The sequence below is a fragment of the Loxodonta africana genome, chromosome 15 (genome assembly GCF_030014295.1).
Source record: "Loxodonta africana isolate mLoxAfr1 chromosome 15, mLoxAfr1.hap2, whole genome shotgun sequence".
Classification (NCBI taxonomy): domain Eukaryota; kingdom Metazoa; phylum Chordata; class Mammalia; order Proboscidea; family Elephantidae; genus Loxodonta; species Loxodonta africana.
In genome coordinates, this window is record NC_087356.1 from 80,302,977 (window position 1) to 80,315,856 (window position 12,880).

The window sequence follows — 12,880 nt, forward strand, 5'->3', positions numbered from 1 at the left end:
TCACGATGTCAGGGAAGTTTTCTGCCAACAGATCTTCAACTATTCTCTCTGTATTTTCTGTTTTCCCTCCCTGTTCTGGAACTCCAGTCACACACAAGTTATTTTTCTTGATAGAGTCCCACATGATTCTTAGTATTTCTTCATTTTTTTAAATTCTTGTATCTGATTTTTTTTCAGCTATATTGGTGTCAATTCCCTTATCCTCCAGATCCCCCACTCTGCATTCCAATTGCTCGATTCTGCTCCTCTGACTTCCTATTGAGTTGTCTAATTCTGTAATTTTACTGTTAATCTTTTGAATTTCTGAATGCTGTCTCTCTATGGATTCTTGCAGCTTATTCATTTTTCCACTATGTTCTTGAATAATCTTTTTGATTTCTTCAACTGCTTTATCAGTGTGTTCCTTGGCTTTTTCTGCAGATTGCCTTATTTCATTTATAAGGTCATCCCTGATGTCTTGAAGCATTCTGTAAATTAGTTTTTTATATTCTGCATCTGGCAATTCCAGGATTGTATCTTCATTTGGGAAAGATTTTGATTCTTTAGTTTGGGGAGTTGCAGAAGCAATCACGGTCTGCTTCTTTATGTGGTTTGATATCGACTTGTCTCCGAGCCACCTATAAGATATTGTAGTGATTTATTTTATATTGCCTCACTGAGTCTTATCTTGTTTTGTTTTCTTTCAACGTACGTAGATGGGCTACTAGAGTGTGCTGTCTTGATTGTTGTAGCCCTTGAATCACTTATGTCCTATTAACAGCTGGTTTGGGCTGTTACCAGATATATAAGCCTTAGAGTCCATTCACTATTCTTGAGTACAGTCTGATTTTGGGTCACCAAGTGTGTGGTGCAGACTGTCACCTATCCACCTAGAGGAGTAGTGGTGCTAGTTGTGTGCACCAGATTTTAGTAGCAGCAGGGGGGCCACACCCCAGGAGGGGGCAGGATGCTGACAGGCTTCCCCCAAGCGCCAGTGAGGTAGATGTGTCTCTATTCCTAAAGCACTTTGGTGGGTGGGCTCTGCAGCTGTACCTTAGGCACCCAATGCCTGTACCTCTACAGATTGGTAGGTGTCACCATCCTCAGACCCCTAAGGTAGGAGGCTAGGTGGTCTGGGGGGATCTCCAGCCCTCAGTTCCCTGTTGTGGGTCAGTGAGGGCTCTGTTTAATACACAGAGATATCAGACCTGGGAAACTTGTCTTTCCAGTTATCTGCTAAAACAATTACAGTCAGATCCCTATCAGAATTACCTTTGCATAATAATAGCCACCTTGTTCCCTGTAGGGGTGAAAGCCCAAGACTGTGAATCTCATATGCTTGCCTGGAGCTGGTTCTGTATTTTTAGTCCAATTTCGGGAAGTCAGGGAAGGATGTTTGGTCCCTGGGTTTTTTTGCAGCTGCTTCTCTCAGGCCAGGAGAATGGGTCAGGAAAAGACCAAAAAAAAAAAAACACCACACACACACAAAAACCGCAGAGCACTTCACTCTCTGGCTCAGGAAATTCCAATGTTAATGAAGCCGCCTGGGAAGGGGCGGAGAGGGATCAGATAGATAGGAGAGAGTAGCACCCCGGAACATAGACAAAGTTACTTATCTTGCTTGGTGAGGACTGTTTTATCTGAGATTCCCAATGGGTGTGTAGCCTGTGTGCAAAGTTGGCTGGGTCGAGATCGCCCCCGAGGGTCAGGCCCGCGTGCTGTGCTTGTGCTGTCTCAGAAGCCGTGGTCAGTTCCTCCGCTCCCAGTCCAAAGCCCAGCGCCAAGGTTCCCCGGCTGGGACGCCACACTCCAGGCTCCAGAACCAGTCGCTGCCTCCCAGTGACTTCTCCTCCTGTCAGCCGCATTGCTGCGCTGCCTGCGTGCACTGGCTGGGCTTCCCCCAAGGTCCCTTCTGGGGGCTAGGGCTGCGTCCTGTGTTTGCGCTGCCGTCTCAGGATGCCGAGCTCAGCTCCCCTGCGCCCAGTCCAAGGCCCAGCGCCAAGGTTTTCTGACTGGGACACTGGCTCCAGGCTCTGAAAACAGTCGTCGCTTCCCTGTGGTTGCTCGTTCTCAGTCTGTGTCACTCAGGTCAACTCTTTAGGTCTGTGTTTGATGGTCAGGGTTCGTAGATTGTCATGTATGTGATCGATTCACTTGTTTTTCCGAGTCTTTGTTGCAAGAGGGATCCGAGGTAGCTTCTACCTAGTCAGCCATCTCGGCCCCGCCTCCTCAACCAATTGTTTTTGATGCAGTGACTCTGTGTATTCCTTCCATCTTCTTTTGATGTTTCCTGTGTCATTTAATATTTTGCCCATAGAATCCTTCAACACTGCAACTTGGGGCTTGAATTTTTTCTTCAGTTCCTTCAGCTTGAGAAACGCTCAGTGCATTCTTCCCCTTTGGTTTTCTAACTCCAAGGTCTTCGTACATTTCACTGTAATACTTTGTCTTCTTGGGCTGCCCTTTGAAATCTTCTGTTCAGCTCTTTTACTTCATCATTTCTTCTATTTGCTTTAGCCACTCTACGTTCAAGAGTAAATTTCAGAGTTTCTGACATCTACTTTGGTCTTTTCTTTCTGTTTTTTTAATGACCTCCTCCTCTCTTCATGTATGATATCCTGGATGTCATCTCACAACTCATCTGGTCTTCAGTCGGTTGTGTTCAATGCGTCAAATCTATTCTTGAGATGGTCTCTAAATTCACATGGGATATACTCAAAGTTGTATTTTGGCTCTTGTAGACTCATTTTAATTTTCTTCAGCTTCTACAGTTCCACTCTGTCCTACAGGGTCTCCGTGAGTCAGAACTGATTTGATAGCAAGGGGGTTTATCCTTCATGTGACTGGACTTCTCTCCTGGAGGTGCTAACAAGTATTACTTGCTCAACACTCACTATGTTAAAACCACTACAATAATTTAGGTGGATATTTTGATGCTAGACAAATACTGCTTCTCCTTAAGGTTCTGTCTACTAATTTTATCATCCATCGATGGATCTTGCCTGAAGTAATTTTTCTGTGTTCTAAACATTTTTCTTTTCCTTCTACATTTACTAAAGGAAGTTCTTCTGACATGAGTCCAAAATATAACAATTGGTTAAGGCCAACACCACTTTAACCAAATGATCCAAGTTAATACTATCAACGAGACAAATCAACATCCTATGCCTTGTATGTGATGCAATGAGGACATATAACCTCAGCAATATTCCAGCCAAAAATGCATAATCTGAATCTTGATTATGAGGAAAAAGACAAACCCAAAGTGTTGGACATTCTACAATATAAATGGCCTATACTATTCAAAACTACCAATGTCATGAAAAGAGCTAAAAAGTGTTTCAAATTAAAGGAGAATAAAGACACATAACAACTGAATACAATGTGTGATCTTGGACTGCGAACAGAAGTGCTATAAAAGCATTATTGGGACAGGTGGAGAAATGTGAATTTGGTTTGGAGATTAGGTAACAGTACATTATTGTTAAATTTCCTGATTTTAGTAACTACACTGTAGTTATGAAGAAAACATTCTTGTTTTTAAAAACACACTGAAATATTTAAAGGTAAAGGGGCATAATGGCTGTAACTTACTCTCAAATGGTTCAGAAAAAATAAAAGCACTATGTTCGTATATACCAGTTCCCATCGAGTCAATTTCGACTCATGACCCCTGTGCATCAGAGTAGATCTGTGCTCCACAGGGTTTTTGTTTTTAATTAATTTTTATTGTGCTTTAAGTAAAAGTTTACAAATCAAGTCAGTCTCTCATACAAAAATTTATATACACAGTGCTATATGCTCCTAATTGCTCTCCCCTTATGAATTTATAGCACACTCCTTCCCTCTACTCTCTATTTTCATGTCCATTTGGCCAGCTTCTGGCCCCCTCTGCCCTCTCATCTCCCCTCCAGACAGGAGATGTCAACACAGTCTCACGTGTCCACTTGATCCAAGAAGCTCATTCTTCACCTGTATCATTTCCCATCCCATAGTCCAGTCCAAACCCTGTCTGAAGAGTTGGCTCTGAGAATGATTCCTGTCTTGGGCTAACAGAAGGTCTGGGGACCATGACCTCCGGGGTCCTTCTACTCTCAGTCTGACCATTAAGTCTGGTCTTTCTATGAGAATTTGGGGTCTGCATCCCACTGCTCTCCTGCTCCCTCAGGGGTTCTCTGTTGCGTTCCCTGTAAGGGCAGTCATCAGTTGTGGCTGGGCACCATCTAGTTCTTCTGGTCTCAGGATGATGTGGTCTCTGTTTCACGTGGCCCCTTCTGTCTCTTGGGCTCGTAATCGCCTTGTGTCCTTGGTGTTCTTCATTCTCCTTTGATCCAGGTGAGTTGAGACCAATTTATGCATCTTAGATGGCCACTTGCTAGTATTTAAGACCTCAGACACTACTCTCCAAAGTAGGATGCAGAATGTTTTCTTAATAGATTTTATTATGCCAATTGACTTAGATATCCCCTGAAACCATGGTCCCCAAACCCCCACCCCTGCTACACTGGAGTTCAAAGCGTTCACTTTATTCAGGAAACTTCTTTGCTTTTGGTTTAATCCAGTTGTGTTGACCTCTCCTGTATTGGCTCCACAGGGTTTTCAATGGCTGATTTTTCAGAAGTAGACTGCCAGTCCTTTCTTCTGAGTTGTGTCTGTGTGGACTTCGGTTAGCAGCTGAGCGTGTTAATCAGAAATGCCCATGCTGGTATATACATATGCAAGTATATACAGACAGGATAATTAGGCAAATGTGGCAAAACGCTAGCAATTACTGAGTCTAGGCGAAGGATACAGGAGAGTTCTTTGAAAATTTTTTGTTATCTTTGTCTAAATTTGAAATTACCCCAAAATGAAAAAGCTTTACAAAAGAATGTGGAAGAAAAACTGTTAACCTTTTAAGATTAACAGAGGGCAATTATTGTACTTTCAAAACATTCCTTGGTCCCAACATTAGACTGATGAGTAGGCAGTTCATTTCTAATGCTAGATTTTTTTTTCTATCGTGCTTTAAGTGAAAGTTTACAAATCAAGTCAGTTTCTCATACAAAAACTTACACACATTGTTTTGTGACCCCAGTTTCTAATGTTTGACTTTTATTTACAGTAATAAATTCCTATTGACTACTAAAAAGGCCTCTTTGCAACTTTGGTCAGAAGGCCCTCCAAAACCGAAGAGTCCCATCTGATATGAATAATACATATTCACGGCTTTTTACCTGAGACATCCATCTGTCATCTCCTTGAATGTCTTCGGCTGCATGTGGAATAGCTGCTGGGTTTGAGTCTCCTTGGCTCATTCTACACCTGGGGAAAAAATGTTTATGTCATGTTTGAATTATTAACAGGGTACTTATTTGTTACCACTTAAATACTACATGTCAGGTTTTAAATAATAATTTAAGTTTCACTGTGGCTTTCCTAAGAAATTAAGCACTAAGATTTATTTTCAGCAGTCAAGAGTTCCAGAACAGGATTGCTTAAGTCTCACAAATATCTAGCATCATTAAACTTCCAGATAGGTTTAAATATCATTTAGGAACAATGCTCTACGTTAAAAAAAAAAAAAACTGCTCCAAGCATGTTTTGCACCTATATCAATTTTTCATGACTATAAAAATGGTAAGCACCAAACGACACTTATAGTTCAATGAAATCTATATTACAGCTGCTTAGAGTACAAGAGTTACACACTTAAGAGCTAGTATAGCATCGATTAGAAACCACTAGTCACTGAAGATCACAATATAACTATACTACTGATTATGATAAAACTACCCATAGACTTTGGCACTGATTTTTGACAAATGTTTAATAGGTGTTTTTTGACAGATCTTCACTAAGAAAATTTTATTAACAATAAAAATTAAAAAAAAAAATCTGATAGTGGGGAAGAAGGAATAATTGAAATTCAAGAAAATTAAAAATGCTGATCTTCTAGAAAACAAAGAAGAAACCAGAGTATTTGGTCAATTCTGAAGAACAGGTGCTAGAGACGTGAGAAGTCACTTAACAAATGCAAAAGATGATGAAAAGTGAAAAATCTGGCTTTTGCGGCTGTGGGGCTTACATTAATTTTACCCAAAAAAAAAAAAATTTGGTTTTTACCCTCAGTTCCTAAGAGATGATCTCTAAAAAAAAAACCTTGGAATTTAAGTGTCTTTAATAAGGACTCCAGAGAGTACCTAATACGTTAGGTGAGATTATGAGGTGACTCAGGTGGGGGTTCGGCAGGCCAGAAAGACCCATCACATACCACCTTGTGATGTCAGCCCACCAGAGGGAAGAGGGGCTGGAGTTTGCGTTATGTAATGAGACCCTAAATATAAGCTCTAGACCTTGAAGCTCCATGGGCTTCCTAGTTATCGAAAACATCTGTTCTCCAGAGGATGCTAAGATTCCTTAGGGATGTGGAAGCTCTGTGTCAGGAACTGTCCTAGGCCTCGCTCTGTGTGTCTCTAGTTTATATTCACTCTGATTTGTATCCTTTATAATAAAGCTGTAATTGAAGGACAGCACATTCTGTGAGTTCTGTGAACCGTTCAGTGAATTTAAGTAGTGGGAGCTAGCATGTCTGAAATAAGGGGGCTGGGGACCACTGAGCTTGTGGTTGGTATCCGAGGAGGGTAGCAGAAACTCCCAAAGTTATAGGCAGTAGGTCAGAATTGAGGGGAGCTCCTGGGAGCCCCTGAACTTGCGTCTGGCATCTACCTATTTGGCAGCCTGAAGGACAATGTCCTTTTAACTTGTGAGGTCTGACCTAGCTCCAGGTGGTTACGGCCAGAGAGAAAAGTGCCTGTTGCAGGTGGTGTCAGAGAAATGAAAAAGTGGAGATTTGGATTTATGCTGATTTGTTATTATTCTCATAGTGGCTTATAGTAAAGGACGCCATAATCTTTGTGAGCAATCTATTTTTCCTTCCCTTGCCAACTTCAGATACTGCTAAGCTTTCTCTGAAAAAGAAATGAGTTATACTCATTCAATATCTATTTACTGAGTATGCAAAAACACACTGGATTGCCAACCTGGTAGTTTCAAAGAATCAGAAAATATCAAGCCCTAAACATGAAAGCATGACTTCATTCACGAAAAAGCAAATTACAGGCACAAACAAAGGAGCTCGGCACCAAACTCGTTGTTGTCAAGTCGATTCCAACTCCCAGAGACGCTACAGGACAGAGCAGAACTGCCCCATAGTTTCCAAGGAGTGCCTGGTGGGTTTGAACTGCCGACATTTTGGTCAGCGAGTAGGTTTTTCAAAAAATGCCGTTGCTCTTAGTTGCTGTTGAGTTGATTCCAACTCACGGCGACCCCATGCGTGCAAAGCAGAACTGCTCCATTGGGTTTTCAAGACTATGATCTTTGGAAGCAGACTGGCAAGGCTGTTTTCCAAGGCACCTCCAGGTGGGTTCAAACCACAAACCTTTTGGCTAGTAGTTGAGCAAGTAACCAATTGTGCCACCCAAACTAAAACCAAACCTGTTACTACTAGTGGATTCTGACTCATAGTGACCCTACGGGAAAGTAGAACTGCCCGACAGGGTCTCCAAGGCTATGATCTTCATGGAAGCTGAATGCGACATCTTTCTCCCATGGAGAGGCTGGTGGGTTTGAACTCCTGACCTTTCAGTTAGCAGCTGAGAGCTTAACCACTGCACCAGCAGGGCTCCTGAGAAATAAATAAATATATACACACACGGAGCTCTGACGGCACAGTGGTTAGGAGCTCAGCTGCTAACCAAAAGTCTGGCAGTTCAAATCCACCACCTACTCCTTGGAAACCCTACGGGACAGTTCTAGTCCTACAGGGTCGCTGAGTCAGAACTGACTCGACAGCATCGGGTTTGTTTTTGTTTTACACACACATACACACACACATCTCAGGAGCCCTGCTGGTGCAGTGGTTAAGTCTATGTGTATGTGTGTGTGTGTGTATATATAAATAAAAAACTAAAAAATCAAACCCACTGATGTCGTCAATTCCGACTCATAAGGACCCTACAGGACAGAGTAGAACTGTGCCACAGGGTTTCCAAGGAGCAGCTGGTGGATTCCAACTGCCGACCTTTAGCTTAGCAGCCCAGCTCTTAACCACTGCTCCACCAGGGCTCCATATATATTTATATATATATTTTTTATATATACATATATTATATCCCAACCCAGTGCCATTGAGTCGATTGCGACTCATAGCGACCCTATAGGACAGAGTAGAACGCCCCATAGGGTTTCCAAGAAGCGCCTGGCAGATTTGAACTGCCGACCCTTTGATTAGCAGCCATAGCACTTAACCACTACTGCACCAGGGTTTCCATACATATATTATATATACACATATATACAGTATACATGTGTATATATACCTGTATAAATACATATATGAACAGGAGTGGACAAACTAAGAAAGACAGAGGTTAGATCACCGCAAATATGAGCTGCCTTTATAATAATATGTGGGGATAAAGATGTGGCAGTCTACTTCCAGAAAGATTTACAGCCTTGGAAACCCTATAAGGCAGTTCTACAGTGACCTGTCCTATAGGGTCGCCATGAGTTGGAATCAACTTGACAGCAATGATTTTTTTTTTTAATTGTACTTTAGATGAAGGTTTACAGAACAAACTAGAGTTTCTCATTAAACAGTACACATACTGTTTTACGACATCGGTTAACAACCCCACTTTGGTTTGTTTTCTATAATAATATATACTCAACTACTTCCCTCACCACTAAAAGACAAAATGCAGGGACTTCAATGTCAATTCCATTTCAGCACTTGGAATACCATGTTTACATTCTGGTGAAAAGCTTACAACAATTTTGTGAAACTAGAGGGTGTCTAGAGGAAAGCAACTATGATGGTGCGGAATTTCTAAATTTGTCATATTGGAAAACAGCTGAAAGAAAATGGGTATGTTTATAATTTGTAGAAAAACTGGTTGTGGAAGAGGAAGGCACAGGACATAAATAGTGTCTTAAGGTATTTGAAGATTAAAGGAATATTAGGTTTATTCTGCACGTCCCCAGGTACAAAGGGCCAGTGGATAGAATGCACAGTGAGATAAATTTCTAACAAATGTGAGTACAAAATGAAATGGCCTGTCCCAGAAGGTAGATTCCTCAATGGAGATTCAAGAAGAGGCTAGGTGAACATGTCACAGGAAAGCATAAAACGAACTAAAGCATATGAATACAAGTTGGTCCAGATCAGTGGGCTCCAAACATTTTCGGTTGTGCTTTCCATCAGTAGACTCTGAGTATGTATTCCCAATAGATATACACTTATTTACAGATACATGAATTGCAGTTAATTTGTACATTAATATTAGTAAGTTTTACATTTACCTTTTTTCAGATTAAAAAATAGATGTAAAAAGAAGTTCTCAATTTTTCCTGGTATTCCATTGCATCAGCTTATGCACCCCCTGGGTGTGTACGCTCCACTTTCAAGACCAATGGTTTAGATGAACTTTAAGATCTGTTTATCATTCAATTTACAGATTTTCAGAATTCAAATAACAGGTAAACTGATCTAAAATAATAACTGCAATTGGTATTTATTAAGAACTATTTACAAGACACTGTGTCAGGAGCTTCATTTGTTATGAAATAAAACCGAAGCTCAGAGAGATGTGAGGGAACTGCTCCATGATAGCAGAGCTGGTAAGTAGGAGAGCTAGGATTGAGCTCAAGTGTTATACACTTCCAAAGCCTATTTACTTTCTACCCTCCCATGTTAATTCTACATCTTCCATTCAATATTCAGTATTTACTCTTCAGCAAAGGATGTTAGGTTTTACATAGAAAAGGCTGTATGAAAGTGATATATTCTAACTTATGAAGTTGATTAGCTTCTGTTTTCTATTACTATCACTGAAATTTAGCAGCATTCTGATACTCAGAGCAAAATACTTCCATCTCGGTCCTAAATTTCTTCCTGGGCAAAATAACAAAAGCTATTTGCACAGAGAGAGTGACAGGCAAAATATCACTCATCTGAAGATACGAGGTTGGCAGAACTGGGAGATGGCAAAATATTTCCAATTAGCTAGTCCTTTCTTTCTTCCCCCTTAACTATGAATACAAGGTCTTCCTTCTTCCTCCTCTACAAGGGCAAAGCATCTGAGTGAAAGCTTGTTTCTTTGTGCCTTCAGACAGTTGGATTTTGTATTATTTTGCCAAATGAAAATCTTACAATACAAAGTAGCTTTCACAGTTTGACTGATGTCCATGGTTTGGTAACATTTTCAAACAGGAGGGAAAGAAAAATTGAGCCACCATCCCATGGGATCTTTCTTTAAAAACTAGGTTGGAAATGCATAACCCAGAGAAAATGAATTTAGAGAATTCAATAACTTGGGAGTTAGATAAACTATCATATTCTCTAAAAATAAAAACGAAGAATGAATCAGGAGCTATCCAGGGTGCAGTCTCAGTGACTTTAGGGTTTCCTGCCTCAGGTAGAAGGAAATATTTCTAACATAACGGTCTTCTGATGGGAGGAGCTGTAACAGCAACTAAAAAAAAAAAGGTACCAACAGAGAGGAATTTGACTCCCATCTCATTTCTCATTTTACTGATTCATAATCATTTCACAGTGCAGCAAGTCATTACCTTCTGACACACATCACAAACAGGAGGCTCAGTATGAAATATCCAGCAGAATGGAGATAAAAGATCCAAAGAACAAAAGTTTTGTTCATCTACCTACATTCCAGGGAAGCTTTAACTGTTCATTAAAATGAGTTCTCTGGGAAGATGAGGCGTAAGCCACTTGCACATTATTTAGTAGAGATGGCACCTGACAGGACTGCTTCAGACTCTTAATTCCCAATTTCCCTACATTTTCTATCTTCTCTACTGGGTTATAACCATGTAATACTAGAATTCCTAGATGCTAATACCAGCCTGGTGTAGAGTGCCTCATCAGAAGCCAGTTTCAACAACAAAGAATTATAAATTCCCAAACTGAGCTGGATGTTTGTTTAGTTTGAACCAGGAAACAGTTGCAGGGAAGAAGTTGCACTAAGAATTCAAAAGATTTAGAATGCTTCCATTCCGACCTAAGACTCACTTTGCTTCTGAAGGGAAAGGCAGGCCTCATCCTGAATACCCTGCCTCAGTGGGCTGGTGGGTGGGTCCCTGGGTTCCAGCATGTTCATAATTTATCATCAAATGTCCGAGCCAAGAAATTAAAGCACAATTAATTCCTGCCCCTCCCCTGCAAGGAGAAGTAATCTTTACACATCTAGAAGAACCTAAATATACAAGGTATATCCTAGGAAACCCTATGGGGCAGTTGTCCTCTGTCCTATAGGATCGCTAGGAGTCAGAACCAACTCGATGCAAGGGTTTTTTTGTTTGTTTGTTTTGTTTTTAATATCTTAGGCAAAGGCATAGTCAATGCTCAGGGAAAAAATTGTTTTTTCCTTCATTTTTTCCCCACACTTTACCTATCACCCAACCTCGCCACATTTAAAGCTGTTCACAGTGAGGTACCAGGGTGGGTCCTGGTGATCATCCCTTTTCTCCATGGGTAAGCAAGCTCTAAAAAGAGGCCGAAGCTGCGAGTGTTAGTTTTCTTTAGTTTTGTATATAAATTCTGAAAGCCAAGGTGGCCTGACAGCTATGGAAAGCAGAGGTAAAGAGCAGGAAATCATCATGCAACTGGTCAATCACAAACCTGTAGAACAGAAGGTCCTGCCGTCGACCAGGCGGAAAACCACCTCAAAAAACCTATCCACTGGCAGGTAAACTAGGGGATGACCTTGGGCAAGTCACCCACCTCTCTGAGCCTCATCTCTATAAACAGGTGCTGGATTGGATAGCTCTCTGAAAAACAATCGCTTCTGAGTCGTGAGAGCCTATGGGTCTTTTCAATACATCAGAGAAGGAAACGCACAACTTTCTAAAGAGTTGAAAATTTTCAACAGGAGGAGGAAGACGTGCCCGGTCAAAAAGAGCAGAGTAACTGGTTTTGGCCCACGTTAACGGCCTCTCGACAAGAGGAAAAGGGAGAGAAGGGTCAGAGGTTCAACCTCAGGGATGGAGGTGAGAAGGGCTGCTACAAACGGCGCAAACAGGCGGCCGGCGCAGCCGCGGGTGCGGGAAGGCCGCCCCGGGGGGCGTGCAGGGGAAGGCGGGTCCGCGCCGCCGCGGGGTTCCTCCACCGCCAAAGGCGGGGCAGAAGGACAGGCCAGCGGCGGGGAAGAGGCGCCAGGTCTGCGGGGGGCGCGCCCAGGAAAAAGGCTCTCGAGGGCGGCGAGCGGCCTAGTGGTCCGGGAGTGGCACGGGCGCCTAGGGGACCAGCGCCGGGCCAGCCGGAGGGCGCGCGAGGCCCCCGAAGGGCCGGGGGAAGTGGCGGCGGGGGAGGGGCCGGCCGGTGGGGGAGGGGAGGTCGCGGGCTTCTCACAATAACAACTCGCAGCCGATGCAGCCCCCGCCTCCGAGTCGCGGGCTCCCCGGGGCTCTGGATGCACTCACTGCGGTAGAGGGTCCGTGCGGGCCCCAAGCGGCTGCAGCGTCGGCGGGTGGCGCGTCTGTCGCTCGCTCGGTCCCGGCGGCCCTGCCCCGGCGCGTCCCTCCTCCGGCCCCAGCACCAGCGGCAGCGCCTCCACTTCCGGTTCCCCTGCCACTCAGGCAAATGGCCTCCGGAAGTCCCGCCCTCATCCTGCCCGGCCTGCGCCCGGCTCCGCGCTCCCCACTTTCACTCTCTGCGGGAGCTGGCTGCTTACGCTCAGGTGTCCTGCCACGCCCCGCCGTGTGCCCTGCTTTGTTCTCTATCCTGCCCTCTTTTTGCATGTAGTCTGCACAACTTGGATGGGCTTTTATCTTTCCTCCAGCTGCATCCCTCAATCTTGCGTTAATGCCACCTCAGTGTGGAGGTGGCATTCGGGACAATGTA

At 43.1% G+C, this 12,880-nt stretch overlaps 1 protein-coding gene across 2 annotated transcripts in view; it reads right to left on the minus strand.

Moving 5' to 3' along the window:
* The window catches only part of PAFAH1B2 (platelet activating factor acetylhydrolase 1b catalytic subunit 2), a 40,468-nt gene extending 27,903 nt beyond the window's left edge, over window positions 1–12,565 (minus strand). Inside the window, exons 1-2 of one of the 2 annotated variants that reach the window (XM_003418251.4) lie at window positions 12,460–12,565; window positions 5,196–5,283 (exon numbers count right to left, since the gene is read on the minus strand). In XM_003418251.4, the coding sequence (XP_003418299.3) occupies window positions 5,196–5,276 (81 nt within the window). In that variant the 5' untranslated portion in view covers window positions 5,277–5,283; window positions 12,460–12,565. Of the gene's footprint in view, window positions 1–5,195; window positions 5,284–12,388 lie in introns of both variants that reach the window. The other variant, XM_064269028.1, reaches the window with a different exon arrangement.
* Between the last annotated feature and the right edge of the window lie 315 nt (window positions 12,566–12,880).